The sequence below is a fragment of the Centropristis striata genome, chromosome 16 (genome assembly GCF_030273125.1).
Source record: "Centropristis striata isolate RG_2023a ecotype Rhode Island chromosome 16, C.striata_1.0, whole genome shotgun sequence".
Classification (NCBI taxonomy): Eukaryota; Metazoa; Chordata; class Actinopteri; order Perciformes; family Serranidae; genus Centropristis; species Centropristis striata.
This window is the reverse complement of record NC_081532.1, coordinates 20919140-20939480: the sequence shown is the minus strand read 5'-3', so window position 1 is coordinate 20939480 and position 20341 is coordinate 20919140. Positions and strand designations below refer to the sequence as shown.

The window sequence follows — 20341 nt, the reverse complement described above, 5'->3', positions numbered from 1 at the left end:
CAAAAAAAACAATACTATAGTATGACTTTTGTTCATTTTTTTTGACATCCTATGATATGTTTTTCTGTCTTGTATGGAATGCAGAAAATATACAACTAATGTATCAAAAATCAACATACGATAGTATAACTTTAAAAAAATTTTTTTTTTTACCCTTTTCGTGTACAATAAGTCCTGTTCTTAAAGTTTCCCATAGAGTTGAAGGTGTAGTTTTATGTCTAAATATGTAAGCAGATTTAAACATGTAGCCAATAACACAGCATGATCGCAACACAAACAAGCTTTTGAGAAACCTCTTTATTCTGCAAAGGATGAGCCCAGTGGGAGCAGCTGGACAGACTACAGAATCGGAGGTGTACAGGCACAGCTAGTACAGTACTGTCTGCATATTTAAATAAAAAATAAGGTCCATATTTCTTTATGATACATCACTTGTCCATGGGCGAGAAAGTGAAAGAGGAAGAATAAATGTCAACAGATCTCTGATATGGCACACAGTTAGAACACCAACATATTTGACTTTTAAAGCTAATCAGACTGAAAATAAACATGACGTGACAAAGAAGGGACATGCCTCATTCCTTAATAACCATCTCATAAACTTATCTTCCAGACAAAACTGGTATTTAATAAAAGTATTTAATATAATTTATGTCTCATGCGTGAAAATAAGATGGATTAAAAAAAGTTAAAAGTCTATCATATCCACTGTATATCACTGCTTTCTACAATATAGATGTGAGGAAGAAGTTATCATATTAACATGAGCTGAATGACAAAACAAAATTTCCAAGATGACGACAAAAGAGAAGCCGTTCATCATCTTTCTCTCTGTTGACTCTTTGACACCCTTCATGTGAGGACACTTCTGGACACCAGGACAATTCAAATCCTGAAATAGTGGGGACCCCATTATTTTCCTCTTTTCATTTACCATCTGGCAAGAGTTTCACAAATCTAGTGTTTCCATCAAACCTCAGCCTCTATCTTACTATGGCCATGCTTTCAAAGGTGACTCCACCCCCACCCCCCTCTCAAGCTCAGTCCTCAGTGGTGAGAGCCTCCACAGCTTCCAGGAGGTGCAGGCCCAGGCTGTACTGAGCGTGGTTCTCTGGCAGGATTTCAATCAGACGGCCGACCAGCCTGCTGGTCTGGGGCAGGGGGACCAGGGGGCAGCGCAGCTCACTGGGATCCTGAAGTACAAAAAACACATTACATGCACTATATTGTTAAACAGGCAGTGAGGCACTTAAGTGCACATCTGTATGGCTTCCAATAAGGTTATATCCATCTTTTCTGCATACTGCATAGTCCTTTTCTTTCACTCTACTAAATGAGCCCTACACGAGTCTTCCTTCCCTGTTTTAGCTTCACTTTAACTTAACTGTGTCCACTCAGTTTCGAAGAACTGAGACAAAACAGGGCTCCAAATTCCACCTGCTAATCAGGCACATACAATTACACTCATTGGCCCTCATTTATCAAGCGAGCGTAGAACTGAGCGTATATTTCGTCTTACGTGATTTATCAAAGGATCGTATCTCGCCAATCGCAGCGTAAGAATGATCGGCTGTTGGATTGGGTGCTATTCTCCTCCTGTCTGCTTGATTATTTTTAAAAGTACTCTAAAACACTGAACAATGAGTTACATTTTTTGTGGTCCTGTGTACTGAAAGACAGGGTTTAACTAAAAGGAAAATCCATCTTATATAAATGCACTTATAGAAAAGAGAATCTAGTCTCTAAGAACCTGCGACTTAAATGTCTTCAGTGTTTAGGAGGACACTGTTTGGTGTCTCACCATTGCCTTGAGCCATGTGCAGAGGGTGGGGGGCAGGCGGGCCAGCAGCTCCATGGCAGCCTGTGTCTGACTCTGACTGTGGAGCAGTGAGTAACTCAGCCTCTGGCCAGTCAGCACCAGCAGCTGGGAGCCAAGCACATCTTTGTCTTCCACCTCCAACATCACCTGGGTGATGACATGCAACACACAAAAATAAAGAGTCAGAGCAGAACATTGGTGGGAATGACTTATCAAGCACTGAAGTCAGCATAAAAGTTCCTTGCCTCTTCAGCTCGGGGGTCCAGGCCCTGGTTGTAGAGCTCGCAGACGAGGTGCCGTCTCAAGATGTCGGGGTTGACCTGCAGCAGGGAGCCCAGCTCCAGGCACAGAGAGGGCCACCAGTCAGCCTTGGGGCCACTAGACGGTAGAGGGGGGGGCCTGGTGCCAGAGGCTGAGCTGGCAGGATCATCTATTGCCTGCACCCAGCCTGTCAGTACACGCAGGAGGAACTGACACAGGGGAGGAATGTGGGTAACATAGATGAGACAACATGTACAGAGAGAAGATGAGATAGAATGAGATAACAACAAACAATAGACGTAACTCCAGCTCTTACCTCTTGTCGTATTGAGATCAGGCCAGGGTCCATGTCTCCACTGGGCATCAGCTGGATGGTTGTCAGATCTCTGAAGAAAGCGTTCTTACCCTGAGAAAACACACATGCATGTATGCTCATTTAATCACACTAAATCAAGACTACTTTTATCTTGACTTTTAACTTGGTGTTTGTGTGTCAGTTTGTCTCCTCACCTTGCTGTCAAATAGGCTGAGTGGTTTGACCTTTAGCGTGAAGGTCATAGCAGCATGTAGCAGGGAGGCTAACAAGCAGTGGTGTTGCACCAGCGGGTAGTGGACGCCTCTCTGTTCCAGGGCAAGTTCAGCTAGTGACGCAGGGCCATCCGCCCCGCCCCAAACCTCCTCCAGAGACAGCTCCGGTGGACAAACCTCCTCCACCGCAGAGTCGGCCTGCATGGAGGAGCAGAAACAGATGAGACGTGAGGAAAAAGGCTTGTGTGCTTGTAAAGGACACGTCCATTAAATTTATCATCAAAACTCACAGCTAGGTTCAGTCAGCACAGTGAAGTGCAGAATACAACACATGCACACATCTGTGACATCACAACTAGTTTGCAAGCCAAATGTGGGCCAGTATGCAACTTACACAGGAGTGATGTGGAAGCGTGTAACCTCCAGAGCATACACTGAGAACAGACTTTTCAGTGAACAGCTAAACTACTAAAATGAACAATATTTGCATATTTATATATTCTAGATTTGTTGATTGAACTATTTTGTGGAGAAACCAAATCAAACACAAATATCGATTGCAAGCAGCAAGCAAGCTAGCTCATAAATCAAACGCAAATAAGGTGTAAGCGTGGTTAGTAGTGGTAGTGATAGGTTTCTCCATGCTTTTTTCTGGAATCTCTTTACTTACATAGTAATCTATAAAAGACAAATGGCTCTGATTTTTATTCAATACTCCAGTCACCTCCATGAGGATCTGCAGCAGCTGCACACAGCAGCCCAGGAAAGACGTCACAGCCTTGTCTCCCATCCCGACATCCTGAAACACAAACAGCCTAATACTTAAATTGCACTTAAATTATCTTAGCAATACAATTAGGAATGAATAATACTACTCTTTCATATATCAAAACTGGCATTATATATTTTAATCTAGAATGATATTTTAGATTTTGTACTGAAACATGTACTTACCCGCCGACATAGGCGATCTTTGGGTGCTTTCCCCACCTAGGAAAATAAGTGAAAAATAAGTTATATATTGCTGAATCAACAACACCTTCCCTCAGACAAACAAGCATACTGCATACTGTATCTATTAGGGATGTCCTGAACTAATCTCAAAGAGTCAGCGCAGATGAAGGCGTTTTTTTTAACAGATCAGTATTGGCCATTGGGCTGAATTGGGCCAATCTGATTTGTTGTTTGTTTCTGTGTCTTTATTTGCAAAGCTTTTATAAACAGCAATGAATGCAATCGCTATCAGGGGGACATCGATGCCGGTGCCAAAAGGCCACGGCAAGTGCAACCGAAGCCCCATGAGAGAAAAGCCAAATACGTGTCATTTTTTTGCTCAAAACCATCAAACACCGGAGGACACTTTTAAAAAGACACAGTCATTTCCTTGAGACTGTGACAAGACTCCAGAGAGGGTTTCTTCTGTCTCCATCCGGACATTTCTTGTTACTGCTGAGCTGACCCAATTCTCTCATCCAATACATTCACCATAGACTCTGTATAACACTGTCGGCGATGCCTCCTTTCCATAAAGACTATAGGACTACTAGACTAATAGGCTTAATCTAAAATCGGCATGACTTACCTTCTCCATGAGGAAGGCTGCTGCTGAAAAACGCTTAACAATGAACGTACTCCACATCATTGCAGAAATACCTGTTAGAAAGATTAAATGAAGTTCAGTGACACATTGTGAGGATACTGACATCATTCTGGCAATATAGTACTACCTCGGACACACATCTTAAGCTGTTATTTTATGCATACTTGAAGAGAATTTCCCACAATTTAAGATAAAATGCCTAAATAGATTAGACATTTTATTGTATTTAAATATGTGCATGTAATAGGCATGTAACAAAGCCTCTGAGTCCCTCACCTAGTTGGATATGTGGACTTGAGACTAGCTTCAAATGTTCAACGGCACACAATAAGTGTCGGCCCTCCTAGAAAGACAAATTCAAAAACAAAGATGATTAGTGTTGCTGCAAGTCGTGATAATACACACCAGATTAACTGAAGATAAACATTTGTTTTTAAACATTTAATTGCCATCTTCCTTCTTTTTTTGAACTGTACTCATCAAAAACATATGTGAATGTACAGTATGTGTGAATTTCCACCTCAGGGTCTTTGTTCCACTGCACTACATACTCCCAGCAGCAGTGGGCGAAGAGCAAGTCGGGTGACAGGGAGTGTGGGAAGCACTGGCACACTGCCACCAACAGCTCTGGAAAAAACACAGTGGACAGTTTTACTCATGCTGTACAGCAGTTAAATCTCTCCAACAATTTTTTTTATAACACGTTATTCAGTTCTTGTCCAATCTTTAGTCCTGACCTGCTGTCATGTCTGTGTCCTCTTTGCTCTTCTCTTGCTCCTTTCCTTCTTCTCCAGCCTTCTGCTCTCCTCTTACATCTGTGTCTTTGTCTTCTTTTTTTTGGAGGATTTCCTTTAGTCGCTCAGGGACCAAGTTCTGCCTGAACACCCACTTGGAGACACTGTCAGCAATGCCACCTATACAGACAGACGTGAAAAGAAAATATGAGATATTCTTTCTTATGCAGCCACAACCAGAAAAAAAAACTGAAGCAAAAAACTGAGAAGGAACAGAGTTCATCATTAAAATATGATTTAGCAACAGCTAAGGTTGAGAGTGGTACTGCAGCACAGGAGACAGCAAGGCTTCTAAAGCAAAAGCCCACAAATTACAACAATTTCAGATTTAGTTCTGAGAGCAGCTGCTAAAATCAGGAAGGCACGACAGTAACTGTAGACAGGATTTCTATATCGGGTTGCTTTTCCTTTCGGTGCATTTCTCATTAATGAGACGCGGCGGTGTCTGGTGAGAAGAGGTGTGAAAACATGGATACCCTATCTAAATAATTTGTACATTTGCCCTGTGATCTGGATCTGCTCCCAAATGTAATTTGTTCCGCTGAGTTTCATGAAAGTCAGGCCAGTAGCATTTCTGTAATCGTGCTGATAGAAAAACACAACCTTGGTGGAGATAATAATAAAAAAAGCAAGACCAAAGGCAGACAAGCTAATGAGTCTTAATTTTGTGTAAGCTCGTCTGTCTGCCTGTATACATCTCTATGGAGATTCTTCTGAACAGCCTACCTGTGCCTCCCTCCAGCAGCGTTTTGATAGAGCACTGTGCTGCAGCGCCCCCTGCTGCTCCCTGAGGAGGAGGAACCAACAGCAGAATCTGCAGAACCAGAACGTCCTCCAGCTGGCGAACACACACCACCCACTGCTCCAGCTCTAGGGACACCGCCTCCCACTCTGACTGCAACTGTCACACACACAATAGAAAACAGATCAAGTCAGTATGTGTGGTACTACAATAATAGTGCTATAGTACTGAATAACTTTAACCAGTAGATGCTACATAGAAGTGGTGTACATCATCTGAAAGCTGGGAACCTTGAGATTAATTTTAGATGTAGCTCAGCACTGTGGGTCAAGTGGTTCTAGTCATGAATCCAAAAATAAATGAATTAATAAGTAATTACAATACAATACGAAAGTGTATTAGGACTTAAAACATTATGATTTAAGTATTTGACGACCATTTCCTTCTCACTCATGTCTCATAAGTAATTGCAGCAATTGTTGGGTTGATACTTGTAGAAGCCACTTTTATCATGGAATTTTTCATTTGTAAGAATAGATGTTCTGTTTAATATTCATTCAATTTAATTTAGGTAATCAGAAAATTATACTTTGTAGAATGTATAAATCCAAAGAACAAACAAGTATTTATTTTGTTAGATGGATTCATTTATTGTTCTATATGATTTGCAAATATTTTAGTTATAGGTGGGGTTTTATAATTATCAAGGGCAGGATGCGCAGGTTGAATTGAGGGAGTGTTTTTGTTTGTTGGAACTGATGAGGAGCGCTATGGTGAATGTTTTTTAACATTGCCTTTGAACGTGTTTTTGAACTTGTGTTAAGTTGACACAGATATTGTGGATTTCTTTGATCACTGAAATAAATGAAGAGCAAACAACAGAGCCATAAGTAAAGCTAGGATTCATTTCATATTGTGGAACAGTGGACACGTGTCAGTGTCATAACAGATCAGCTCCTGCAACTTCAGTGAGTTTAAACACTTTCATGGAAATTACCACTACAATACCAATTGTTTCAAAGATTTTGTGCTAAATTTTTTCATTTTTGACGACTCGAAAATAGATAAAAACGGTCAAAAATCCCTCCGAAATACGACATTAAGACAATAGGTATGAGGAATAAGGAACAAGAAAAGTGTGATGTGATTTGGTATCAATTTTTTAATTTTATAATTTGGAGATTGCGACAAGAAAAGCATTTTTCTGAAAACTGCTCTGAAGCCCCATCATTGTCTATATATTAGGAAAACCATACATCCTCTGGATGCTCTGTCAAGGCAAGTTTTGAAGTTAAGTTTCAAAAAATTTTCTCACTACAATAAAATTATTAATACAATAAGGGCTATCTCCTTAGTCTTCCGATGAATAGTGTATTGTCCTATTTTCAGTCGGTGATGGTGATGGTGGGAGTACCAAATACATGCTTCAACAACACATACATAATATATTTTGCTTTAAAATCAGTTCGGAAAGTGTTCAATATAATAGCAGTCCAATGTGACTAACCAGATTAATCCAGGTTTTTAGTATATTTTTTATTGCTACATGGCAAACAAGGTACCAGTAGGTGCAGTAGATTCTCAGAAAACAAACAAGACCCAGCATTCGTGATATGCACGCTCTTAAGGCTGTACAATTGGGCAATTAGTTGAAAGAGGTGTGTTCAAAAATATAGCAGTGTCTGTCGTTGACTTTACAAACTCAAAACTATTTTGTACAAACTTCTATTACTGTACAAAATCCTGTGAATCACTAAACTAATATTAAGTTGTATGACCACAGTTTCACATCTGTGTGGCATGGAGTCAACCAACTTGTGGCACCTTTCAGTCGTTATTCCACTCCAAGATTCTTTAACAACATTCCACAATTAATTTACATTTCTTGGTTTTGCTTCAGGAACAGCATTTTGATGTCACCCCACAAGTTCTCAATTGGATTAAGGTCCGGGGATTGGGCTGGCCACTCCATAACATCAATGTTGTTGGTTTGGAACCAAGATTTTGCTCATTTACTAGTGTGTTTGGGGTCATTGTCTTGTTGAAACACCCATTTCAAGGGCATGTCATCTTCAGCATAAGGCAGCATGACCTCTTCAAGTATTTTGACATAGGCAAACTGATCCATGATCCCTGTATGTGATAAATAGGCCTAACACCATAGTAGGAGAAACATGCCCATATCATGATGCTTGCACCACCATGCTTCACTGTCTTCACTGTGTACTGGGGCTTGAATTCAGAGTTTGGGGGTCGTCTCACAAGCTGTCTGCGGCCCTTCGACCCAAAAAGAACAATTTGACTCCACAAAACCAGTCCACAAAAAGTTCCTCCATGCACATGCCTTTTTTTTAACAGAGGGACTTTGCGGGGGGATTCTTGTTAATAGATTAGCTTCACACTCTAGGTCGTCCTCAGACGAGCCTTCCATCGTCGCTTCCAGTCATCCCGATTCTCCATACATCTGGCCAGTTCATTGGTACTTTGTGCTCCTGCATCGTCCTTAGCACCAGTTTGTGGCCGACAGTTCTTGATGCCTTTGGCAGTGTCCTGCTAGTCTCATTCTTCTGGCTGCTATTTTCTGGCTCAACCTTGGTATTCCCTCATACAGAGTCTTGCTAGTAACATGTGTACTCTTGCTGACGTTAACTACTGCACGCAGCATTCTGGTGTAGCACCCGTCTAGAGACTTCTGCAGGGTCGGCTTCAGGGTCCAGCATACTGCCATATAGGAGAACAGACTCCACCATAGAAGAAGCTAAGTTTGATTTGACGAGGGAGGTTGGAGTTCCATACACTGGTCATGCCATTCAGGGCCCTCCATGCAAGTGCCTTTCAGGTGCCTTTCACTTTCAGGTCTTGCTCGGTTGAGTTGACCCATGAGCCCAGGTAGTTCAAGTCCTTGACTTCCTTCAGCACAGTGCCTCCTGTCGTTGTGAGACGTCTTCTAACTGTCACAGCACTTACAGGTAACTCCAGACTGTCTTTGATCATCCTGGAGCTGATCATTGGCTGAGCCTTTGCCATTCTGGTTATTCTTCCATCCATTTCGATGGTTGTCTTCCGTTTTCTGCCACGTGTCTCTGGTTTTGCTCTCCATTTTAAAGCATTGGAGATCATTTTAGCTGGACAGCCTATAATTGTTTGCACCTCTTTATAAGTTTTCCCCTCTCCAATCAACTTTTTAATCAAAGTACGCTGTTCTTCTGAACAATGTCTTGAACGACCCATTTTCCTCAGGCTTTCAAAGAGAAATGCATGTTCAACAAGTGCTGCTTCATCCTTAAATAGGGGCCACCTGATTCACACCTGTTTTTTCACAAATTGATGACCTCACTGATTGAATGCACTGCTATCTTTTTGAACACACCCCTTTCAACTAATTGCCCAATTGCACAGCCTTAAGAGCGTGCACATCACAAATGCTGGGTCTTGTTGGTTTTCTGAGAATCTACTGCACCTACTGGTACCTTGTTTGCCATGTAGCAATAAAAAATATACTAAAAACCTGGATTAATCTGGTGAGTCACATTGGACTGCTATTATATTGAACACTACTGTATGTGCGTGTGACACTTACCTTGCTGTCAGCCCGGCTGGTGATGCTAGCCTTTGCAGCACGGTGAGCAACGAAGGCAGCCAGCAGAGCAGCTGCAGCGTTGTGGGACTGGATGCATGTACAGCGAACTTGCTGCCACCAGGGAGAGATAGACTGGGAGTCCCACGACTCCTCAACTGCACCTGAAGAGAAGAAGAAAGAAAGTCTCTTTTTAATGGACTGTCATTGGTGGGCAGACACACACACACTGGACACTAGCGCATACCTTTCATGTTGCTCAGGGCGATGAGTAGTGTGTGTAGATTTCTAACAGTTTCTTCTGGTTTCTGTAGCACCTCTTTCTCTCTTTGCAACCACACACTCAGCAACAGAGACTAAAAGTAAGAGGAACAAGTGTAAAAAGGAAAATATTAGATGTAAAAACCCACAACTTTCCATCAATCGATCATCTTATCCTGCATCTTACCAGTAGCTGCTGTGGGCTGATGCCAGCCTGCTGCAGAGTGTCACACACTTTATGTAGTGGACTCTTTCCCCACAGACAACCCCAGAACATAAAGTTCCCTGCAAATGACACACAAGAGCAAATTCCTCAGTCTGAATTCGTGAAAGATTCTCACTCTTATATCTGATGTCCTGGAGATTTCAGGTTCATTTGCATATTCTTTTCTTATCTACAACCCCACTTGTGTATATCTAACTGCAAAATTTTTTAAACATGCAGGGTTTTTCCTGCCATCATTCAGCTTAGACGCTATACCTAGCTGATTCCATTCGGTTTCAGAGCCACGGATTATCTTCAGGTCCCCTTCCTCTGTGCATTCCATCTGAGAGAGGAAGGTTTGGGCTGGCAGCAGTGAGTCTGGTGAGTCCTGGGCGAAGGAGACACTGGGTCTTGAGGTGAGCTGGGCGTATCGTTGCAAGGTCGGACCAACACGGGCCAATTCATCCTCTATGCCTTCAAGTGAGTCCTGCCAGTTAGAAAGAACACACAGTGTTTATTCTAGTTATGAGTCAGTACGTTTACCTGCCACTCGAAAAAAACAAATTATTGCCTTAATCCGACTATAACTGGACAACTGTTTGTCGACTAATGTTGGAGTTCTCCAACTCTGAATAGGACACCCAGATAATGTGATTGGAATTTGATTTTCGCCGGCATGTATGACAAGACAACCCATGTGCGCATGCTGCACCCCCCTCCGACCCCGCGCTGGCGTATAACCCCAGAACAAAAACATTTTAGAAAGCCGGTCGTAGTAGCGGGTCAGTAGCGACGGCACAAAGTGTTGAACCCAAGACAGCCTACTGTTGTAGCCCTCCAACAGCGGCGTTCTTGCCTGCCCCTCAAAATCACCATCCATCTTGTCGTTCTTGTTTGAAAATGCCGGTTTCCCGCCTTTCTCCACTTGTTTATTATGATGTAATAGCTCAACCGGAAAGGGGGCTGTATTTACCCGCTGAAACGACGCACATTGCCTCCTAGTGTTGAGGAGGAGGACGCGTTCCCGTCAGTTATTCGATTTTCAGCATAGCTAAATTAAACTGTGCATGTAAATGCACTGCCTGATAATAATGACCACGTGGCCACGTGTTTGTGGTAAAGCTATTTTGGTAATGCTATCAATCAGGACGTTTTGTTGCCACATGGTCATTATTATCAGGCAGTGCATTTACATGCATATATATATAATATCGTATTACAGTTGGAAAATGTTTATGCGAGTATCTTAGGAAGCCTTCCGTATATGTGTATCCTCTTACATTTTGAGAACAGGCCTCTATGTCTGCAGCAGAGTGCAGGTTCTGGATGTCAGTGTAGAGCTGAAGCAACTTGAGCTGTGAAGAGCAGAGCTGGAGTAATGCTGTGTCTACCTCCTCAGGGTCTGCAATGCAGAAACACACAGCCGTGAATAAAGACAGGAAAACCATCGCTATATGTAAGATGCTTATGTATTTCTTTCTTAAACCACAAGTACAAACAGTGATGTCGATTTTATTTTTTTGTTGAGAAAAATAACCCTTTTCCTTTTTTCTTACAAATAAACTGATATTTACCTTGTTGTTTCAGAGTGTCATATAAGGCGCATGTGATGTTAGTAAGACAGGAAACAGGAGCGTTCTTATTTGACAACAGAGACTCCAGAGCCTAAAAGAAATGTGTGAAACTGCCTTTAGAATTTTGACCGCAAAGACAACAGGCCTTTCTATCAGTTTCATGCAATTTGCAAAGTATATCTGTTTATACCTGCTTCTTTATGGCAGGGTGTTTGATATCCAGCAGCACACTTTTGGCTTCATTCTCCAAAATATCTGCAAAGAAAACACAAGTTAGCACAAAAAAAGGGAAGATTTAAACCTCTCCATCTCCATTCAGTTCTTACTCCTACTTCTTTCTCTTACCAGGCTCCAACTCTGGGCTTCTTAGTATCGTAGTCAGTCTCTTTAACAGGTGCATATCTTTGGCTCGCTCGCTCTTCTTGTCACTGAAATGGAGTAAAAAAAAAGAGAAAGAAGGGTGCTTCAACAATTTGTAGACTGGGGACAAGGTATCGCATTGTGAAACTCATGCTTAAGGTAAAATTTTTTAAGTTTAAGTTGTGGTTAAAAACCTTGGTTGCAAAAGTAAATTATGAGTCCAAATGCCATACATTTCCACACCTTAACATTCTTTAACATGATCTTAATAATGGTCTTGTTGAGTTGAGTGAGTATTTATTTAACGGAAGTCATTCATGTGTGTTAATTTAGATTTTTTTTTCCATTTGTCTGTTAATGTATTGTTTAAAAATGTTGACACATTTCGAGTACTGTAAATATTTCTCCTTGTTACTCATGCACTAACTGCAACAACACAACCTGCTCTACAGAGTTCATAATATGTGTCCATATCTGAGGTACACAATACAAAAATGACTTGTATTGTGTTCCCACCACACAGGGATCAATAACTAAACAGTTCATGTAAAATTTGAGTCTGAGGATAAATTAAATAAAAAAAACAGCTAATCTACAGTATCTTTGATGTGCTCTTCTTGTCTGGGTACCGACCTGAGGGCCAGGTGAAAGGGGATGTTCACTGTCCTCAGTGCTCCTGTGATGGGATCCAGCAGACACACCTGCTGGGTGTGGAGCTGCCAGCCCTGACTGGTCACACTGTTAACCCCCATCAGACGGTAGCCGGCATACAGCAACCTGACAATTTTAATACACACACCACATGTTTGAATGAATTGGCTCCAGTATTGCATGTCCCATGATGTGATTATTTCTCACACAGACACAGACACAGACACACACAGACACACAGACACACAGACACACAGACACACACACACACACACACACAGACACACAGACACACAGACACACAGACACACACACACACACACACACACACACACACACACAGACACACAGACACACACACACACACACACACACACACACACACACACACACACAATGTTGCAGCCCTTTTTAAATGGTATGTTATATATGAAAATGCACTGGTGCTGCTTTATTGGTAATGCTTTGAAATGAAAAAGCTGTAAGAAAAAGTTAACACCTATATTTTTTAGAATGCATTGTTTATACCTGCAGTGTTTGCCCACAGTGAAGGCTCCGACTCGAGGCCCCTGCTGCATCGCCCAAACCTCCAGGATCCCTCTGCGGGGTGCATAGATCACCAGGAACAAAGCATGGCGTCTGGGAAGAGCGGCAGAGGGGGAGAACTCCCGATCACCTCGCTCCTCTGGAACCTGCAGCCAACCCAGTTGAGCATCTCGGTAACCTGCGGTTGTGAAATGAATGAATAGTCATTTCAACATTAGAGGGACACATTAAACAACTTTGAAGATGAATGCATGTCCTTGGTTCTTGGTCTTTTCTCTTTACTCTCTCCTCACCTTTCCACATGCGGATGGCAATGCCCCTGGCCAAGTCCAGCAGCGTGACCCGACCAAAGTCATCTGTCACTCCAGCCAGTGTGTTGCAGGGGGACAAACAGATGGACTCTCCATGTCGACGAGAGTCTGGGAGACCAAATCTAGGCCAAAGAGGTCAGATTCAAGAGATGTAGAGACATCAACAAGTTTAATATGGCCAATATTACCATGGCACCACAGGGCATTGCTGCACTTGCATTGAGATATCATGGTTGGTACCTGATCCCTAAAGGTGTTGAAGGCTCCACCTTCGGCTTCTGTTTCTGAGCAGTCTCCTCTTCACTTTTGTTTTTGTTCCAACCTAACCATCCACTGGGAGGAAAACAGCAAAAGATCGGGATTAAATGACGAAAAAACCCACAGGGGATATAAGAAAAAAGAATGGATTAAAAGAAGACTACAGTATAAGAAAAAAGTAACCAAGTAAAGAAGACAACTGACAAGAGAAATCTGACTCAGGGGAGGATGAGAGCAGAACAATCCTCTGTATAGATTAAGTTGGTACTGAGCAGAGAACAGACTATAATTCACAGTATTGATTGTGCTGCGTTGTGCTGTTGCAGCAGTAGAGGATTTTCAACAGTTCTGCATTCAGTCTTCAAGTGTGTATGTGACAGAAATGAAATGCCCAGAAAGACAAACACTGGACAACTCTATATGTCTTTTAAACCATGCACTACACACACTGAAATATGGTTGTTAGTTTCCTTCTGCTCCTCTGGCATCATAACTCATTGTCTTGATTGTTATTTTGACTATTGTTTGTCTTGATTGCTGTAAGTTTCTGAAAGTGATATTTAAGTAAAATTATGTTTGGTAAAACAATTGTTTATTAACGCAGGTAATCACCTGGCAGCACTGAAGAGGGCTGAGGTGAGTTTACTGGCCACAGCCAGAGCCACATGAGACAGAAGAGGCTGGGAGCTTCCCTAAAGACAAACAGAGACACAACATATGAATTAAATGCATTAATTTGCACTCACTTGTCTCCTGCATGTTATTTGCACCATTTGTGTATATACATAGAACTTCCTATTAAACATACATATACTGTAGACTTAAGTTGCCTGTACAGTAATTCTTCTTGGAAAATAAACAGCCTAAATTTCTCCATCTCTCTCTCACTCACCTCTACAGCATAGTAAAAGCCTGTGTATGGCCCACCTCCCACAGTGACATACTGGCTCATGGCGGGGGGGCTGCCCTTGACTGAAGCATTAAACCCCCCGAGGATAGATGCATTCTTCATCTGGTCAAACACACACAGTGTCATGACACCTAACAGGGAAGGAGACAGACAAAAGGATGTGGGAAAAGGACAAGAATCAGTTCAGTCAGAGCAGTACTTTCCTGTCAATCTTGTGACTATGACTCCACTGCACAAGACTTTTACTTTTGACTCATTATAATGCACACATACACATGTAGAAAGATTACTTTTGCTGCTTGTCCAGGGAGATTATGTTTTCATTACACGTGACTTACTGACAAAGTTGTCATTATATTTTGACAACTGCTGTAATCCTTGTTCAGTATTACATTGAGAAGGGAATACACTAGACATTTAATTTTAAAATAATATCCCTTAAACATGTATAAATCAAGTGTTGCTTTTCCAATCAAGATGGTGTATGGTTCAAATTACAGCATGGATTTTCTCAGGGTCTTAGTGACTTAGTATATTAGATTAGGTATATTTGACCATTTCTTATCAATTGTCAAGTGGTCAAAAAAGTTAAATTTCGCACCAAAATTGCAGCAACAGCTTAAGGTATATAATTGGGCATTAGAATGGCCATTACATACTTAGATCAAATAAATTAATCTGTCATAGTGAGGGGTGTAGTGGGAGGGATTTAAAAATAGTCTCTTCGACTCTTACCAACACTACTGTGGTCCACAATGGTGTCCATGTCCTGCAGACCCCACTTCTTATAGGCCAGAGGAGGAGGCTGGATCGCATCACTTCCTGCTGCTGCAGCTGAGAGGAGAACACAGCTGGTCAGTTGAATATTGCATATTTAACAAGGGATTTGATCATCTTCAGCAGGCAGGTGTATATTGCATTAAGCAACATTTATAAGTGAAGCACTGTGCTTTTATAACAACAAGCATTATTAAGGCCACAGAGCACATTCATGGAAATACGCACCCACATCCACACAGCACTACAAGATGCTCTGAGAAACCCTGCTGAAGCGTGGCTGCTAACCTTCTATAGACTGTTTAATGATGCTTTCTGTATGTTTCCTTAGTACCTGAATGCATTGTGGCAAACACTATCCAATCAGCCAGGAAGTGAAGAACACATCTTTAGTTAACACACTGCAAATTACTTTTAACACTATAAGGTGGAGTCTGTGATTCTGGAGAAAGATTGCTGATATTTGAACTTGACACCCAAACAAAAACAACCCTCACCGTCCTTCTCACTCCTACGGCCTTTCCCCTGCCCTGTGCACAAGCATGAGCGCAATAGTGTTGTGTGGCTTGGTCCAAAGACTTAAGAACTCATGATTATTTTTTCAGCACCAACACAGAACGGACTGGCAGATCATGAGGAGAACTTTGCTGAATCTGACAGGAAGAACTTAATACAGAACACCATGACTCTCTTTTTTTAAATAAAAAACATGCATATGCACGCTGTGAATACTCCTAGATGGATGTAAATGTACACATATTCTCCTGGAAGCAGCATTACCTCTAGCCACCTGGTTCCTGCAGGCCCGCAGAGACTGAAAGAGGCTGAAGCCATCAATAGTGACCAGAGCAGCAGGGTAGAGGATACTTAGCTCTTCATGCTGTGATAGAATAAAACCAATAATTATACATTTGCTGAATAACATGGTGGGAAAAAGAAAGAAATCTAGTAAGTGTACCCTGAGTTTAGATTAAGGTTCATTTTTCTTAAGTTCAAGAATTAACCTCCACATTTGACAAGAAAGCAAATATTGAACAATTCCTTTTACTGTATGATCGAGAGCAACATTAGAAGATTTATACCACTGATACCTGTATGGTTAATATGAAGCTACAACCTACAGGGGGTTAGCTTGGCTTACAGTAAAGACAGATTGGAAACAGTTAGCCTGGCTGTGTCCCAAGGTAAGAAAAATGACATACATGCATCAGGATGAAAAAGCATCAGGAACAAATAATGTATTTTTTTACGTATGTATTGTGTCAATATCTGGAGTTGTGATGAAGGAAAATTCTTGTGATCAGAAATGTTACTATGAAGCTCAAAGCTATTTTCAAAATAGTTTTCTGTTGCAAACATTATTATTATTATTGTGAAACATTCATTCAAAAACAAACTTTGTTCGACAGTTACATGTTACTTTAAGAGTAACAGCATCACCAACAAACAAACAAACAAACAAACAAAAACAAAAAACAGCTACAGACCTGACAAAAATGCCCCCCTAAGACCCACCCGCAAACCATCAATTCAGTACATTTATGATAAAGGCTCCAAATAGTTTTAAAATAAATAACAACTACAGCAACCTGTGTACAGAGTCCAGATACAGATAATGGTGTCATCCTCAGTAGAAATGGCATGTTCCATTAGGGTTATGTGCCAGATTTTTCAAAATGTCAACACTATCACTTTGAAATTGAACATCATTTTCATGCATAGTTCTGATAAGGGTTTTCATTACCTGCTCAGTTACTCCAGGATGACGAGGGATCTCATATGTGCGACACTTGAGCCTCAATACGGGGTCCTCATGCAGCAGCTGGGCCAGGAGGAGAACTCCGTTCTGACGAATGAACAATCGGGTTACATTTAAAGGCCATTTTTTAAAGGTTTCATTTTCCTACATAATCATTGGATTGGCAAGGTACCTCTGTGTAGAAGCGGACATAGCCAGAAGTAAAACCCACTACTACACATGTCCAATCAGGCCGCCCTGTTGAGCTCCTACACACACATACAGACACATACACAGTAAAAACAGCTATTGTTATGTACATATTCAATCATTTGCATCTCTTTTATTTCCTACAAAAGTAATTCTTACCTCTTCTGGCTTGCCAACGGTATACAGATCACGCTACCCACACACTCTCTGTAGTGAGAAAACAAACACAAAGTAGGATGTTGTTCATTGTACAGATCTCTCTCAAGAACCTTAGAAAAAGTACTTATACATGAGCTCATGTTTCATTTGCTTCCCCACTTTAAAACAACTTTCTCTTTTCAATGTAACCCTCTTTATCCTCCTCCATGTCTCTCTAAAGCTAATTTTTGTTCCTACTTCTAAGTTTCTTTCCTTTTTGTTGTCCAATATAGTGTAGTTTTCCTTAAAGCTGCAGAAAAAATTTGGTTAGCAGAAGGCTAAAGAATCAGACTTTCACTTGAATTATAATAAACTGAAAGATTATTATGAAATATTTGCCTAGTGTAGCAAAAAATAAATTGCCTACCCCAGCATTAACCACTTCTCCTTAGATATAGTTAATCACTTCATCTTAGATACAATTCATCAGCTCTTTTGTTGTCATCTTTAAATGAATTTGACGCTTACCCTTCGTCAGTGCTGAGGGCTCCAGTCCAAGACACAGCCAGGGTCATCTCTTCTCTGCCGCTGTCATCTGTACGCCACTTAGCTGTAACAGTCAGAAAACATTAACAGCAATGTATAACTCCACTGTGTACTTAAAGGATTAACATGTATGTAATTTGAATATCTGACCTGAGAGAAAGACAGCCTTCTGTTCACGAGCCACTACTAGCAGGTCAGAGCAGGGCGACAGGGACACGACACAGTCATGAAGCCAGGGAGCCCTCTGCTCGGTGGTCTCCTCCTCCACCTGTAGGGGAAAGAGAGAAGTCATTGGGAGGGCACTTTTCCTGTCAATCTGCAAATGTCACAGTTCATTCCCTCACATTGTTCCATTATCAACAATTCAACAAATGATTTGATAAAATAAAAACAAAATAAAGCGTTAAACACTAAAGGACAGACCGCTGTGGCCGAAGTCGCTGCCTCCTCTTTGTTTTCACCACTGTCCCATGATGACTCCCAGTCAGAAGTGTCCCAAGACAGCTCATTTTCTGTTTTGGGGAAAAGGAATCAGAATTAAAATGGGTATTAATTTGACCTTATGCTTATTTTTAATTTGATGAGTTATCTACTGACAGGTTGTACACATTTCTGGTAGCCAATACACAGCAAAAACAACACTTGCTGTTTAGGTCTGGGTGATATGATGGTATAAAATGTACGACAGTAGAAATGTGTCCACCGTTAAAGAGTGGAAATACCGTTTCCACTGCTATAAATATTCCTCCATGATCTTGCGCAGTCTCGTGATCTCAAGAATATAGGTGCCTGCAAGTAACTTTATTCTGGGAAAGGAGGAGGATTAAGTTGTAGGGTGAAGTTGTAGAGCAGGAGCAGGCACCCTATTAACCTTAAAATCTGTACCAATTGCCCACCCCTACATTGATCATAAGTTCCAAGAAAAGTGATTGATTCAAGTGTTTTAGAAGGGTAAGGTATCACGTGAAAGTCACAGCAGTTGTGTATGGAAGTGTTAAAACAAACCACAAAAAATATTAATTGAACACAGGCATAACAATGCTAATGGTATTCTACTAAAGCATGAGAAACAATATGAGGGATTAAAGTAGGGGAAGGACGCACAAAGACTGCAAAATAAAAAATTCAAATACTCAAAAGTGTTTGGAAGACAGAAACAATCCTGGATGAAATCCCATTGCCACAGACATTTATAATGCATCATGCCTTGGTGCAGCATGTGTGGAGGTCTATGTCACTGCAGTACAAGACCGAGGTGATGACACCAAGTACCATGTGTCTAAACGCATCAACATAAAAGAAAAACCTGAGGCAAATGTACACAAGTAATGCCCTTTCAGTGTGTGTGTGTGTGTGTGTGTGCATCTGTTCTCTTGTGCTCAGGTGCCTCATGCAGGATGACTCATAGCACAAAGGGCAGACACATTTTCTCCTCCTCTGCTGTCAGTGTTGCAGTTGCAGATGAAGCTGTGCAAGGCAATTTACAAGGTCTTTCCATCAAATATTTTTAATGCATTATTGCAGTCACGGCATTACAAACAGTTGTTATAAATTAAATATCCCCCACCCCACCCTACCCTTGCCCCTCAAGTCCAAGCACCTGTACGCGCACACACAAACAAACACACACACACACACACACACACACACACACACACACACACACACACACACACACACACACACACACACACACACACACACACAAATAAACACCACCACACACATTATTGCTAGACTTGTACCTGAGGTGACCAGCTACACTTTTGTCACTTTGGTTAATAACACCATTCTCTATGTGCTGTTGCATGCTACAGACATGTCCCTGCCTTTGTAACTTACCTGTTTGGTTCTTCCCCGCCTCTGGCTCGGTTTTCTGGCTCTGGAACAAGTAGTCCCTGACCGTTTTGAGCTCTTGGAGCCGACAAAACTCCAATAAGCTGCAAGACATCTCTCTCTTCCGTCCCGTCAAGTAGACAGGGCTATCAACCAGTTAGCCCGCTTGCTAACAGTCCAGTTGTGGAAGATAAACGTAGCTTAGCAGTTTGACTCCGTTTTACAAGTCCTGCTATCGTGTTAACTTTATGACAGCTTCTTCACAAAAACAATATCACTCACTTGTCTTAAACGGCACCTAAAGAAATATTAACAGAAGTCTAGTATTCTTATTTTTCCCAACATTTGCAGTTTCCACCCTAATCCTTGTGTGTTGATGACACATCGTTAGCATAATAACACTGTGGGTGCTTCCGGGTTAGAGCGAATCAGAATTTTCAAAATAAGAGCAGCGAGACGCAGTAACATCTTCGACAGTATAAAATGTAAGTAGTAATAGTAAGTGTATTCATTAAAATGTAAACAAAATCTCGTTGTATACTAACAATGACAAAAATATTGTCAATGTAAATCAATGTATTATTGTATGTTAACATTTTTTTTTGTTTAAATAAAAAACTACTAATAAATATGCACAGCCACCTGTCCTGATACTGAAAACTTGCACATTTCTGTTTGCACAGCTCCTTCTCTCATTTA

The 20341-nt window shown here is 41.3% G+C and overlaps 1 protein-coding gene across 2 annotated transcripts; it reads right to left on the bottom strand.

Moving 5' to 3' along the window:
- Nucleotides 1-278: 278 nt before the first annotated feature.
- rab3gap2 (RAB3 GTPase activating protein subunit 2 (non-catalytic)) lies at nucleotides 279-20039 on the bottom strand. 2 transcript variants are annotated; one of them, XM_059353802.1, is made up of 35 exons: nucleotides 19649-20039; nucleotides 18230-18318; nucleotides 17957-18074; nucleotides 17789-17870; nucleotides 17282-17329; nucleotides 17106-17181; nucleotides 16919-17020; nucleotides 15955-16054; nucleotides 15133-15231; nucleotides 14380-14528; nucleotides 14100-14179; nucleotides 13470-13562; nucleotides 13212-13351; nucleotides 12901-13096; nucleotides 12355-12498; nucleotides 11707-11789; nucleotides 11552-11616; nucleotides 11362-11452; nucleotides 11068-11189; nucleotides 10064-10274; nucleotides 9770-9867; nucleotides 9569-9677; nucleotides 9325-9485; nucleotides 5729-5903; nucleotides 4946-5122; nucleotides 4729-4835; nucleotides 4485-4551; nucleotides 4191-4261; nucleotides 3563-3598; nucleotides 3279-3407; nucleotides 2591-2806; nucleotides 2397-2486; nucleotides 2065-2289; nucleotides 1802-1966; nucleotides 279-1193 (listed from the first exon to the last, which is right to left on the bottom strand). In XM_059353802.1, exons 1-35 carry the CDS (start codon nucleotides 19755-19757, stop codon nucleotides 1041-1043), a joined length of 4176 nt encoding a protein of 1391 aa, XP_059209785.1. In that variant the 5' UTR covers nucleotides 19758-20039; the 3' UTR covers nucleotides 279-1040. The 2 variants fall into 2 exon arrangements, with proteins under 2 accessions (XP_059209785.1, XP_059209786.1); XM_059353803.1 differs by having other exon boundaries at nucleotides 3333-3407.
- Between the last annotated feature and the right edge of the window lie 302 nt (nucleotides 20040-20341).

What these genes read in the sequence shown, in the direction of transcription:
- rab3gap2 (XM_059353802.1), bottom strand. Translation starts at nt 19,757, where the DNA reads ATGTCTTGCAGCTTATTGGAGTTTTGTCGGCTCCAAGAGCTCAAAACG. An exon ending in GCCCTCTTCAGTGCTGCCAG is followed by an intron (nt 13,563 to 14,099) that starts GTGATTACCTGC and finishes TTTTCCTCCCAG; the next exon opens with TGGATGGTTAGGTTGGAACA. An exon ending in GCACATGGCTCAAGGCAATG is followed by an intron (nt 1,194 to 1,801) that starts GTGAGACACCAA and finishes TTTGTACTTCAG; the next exon opens with GATCCCAGTGAGCTGCGCTG.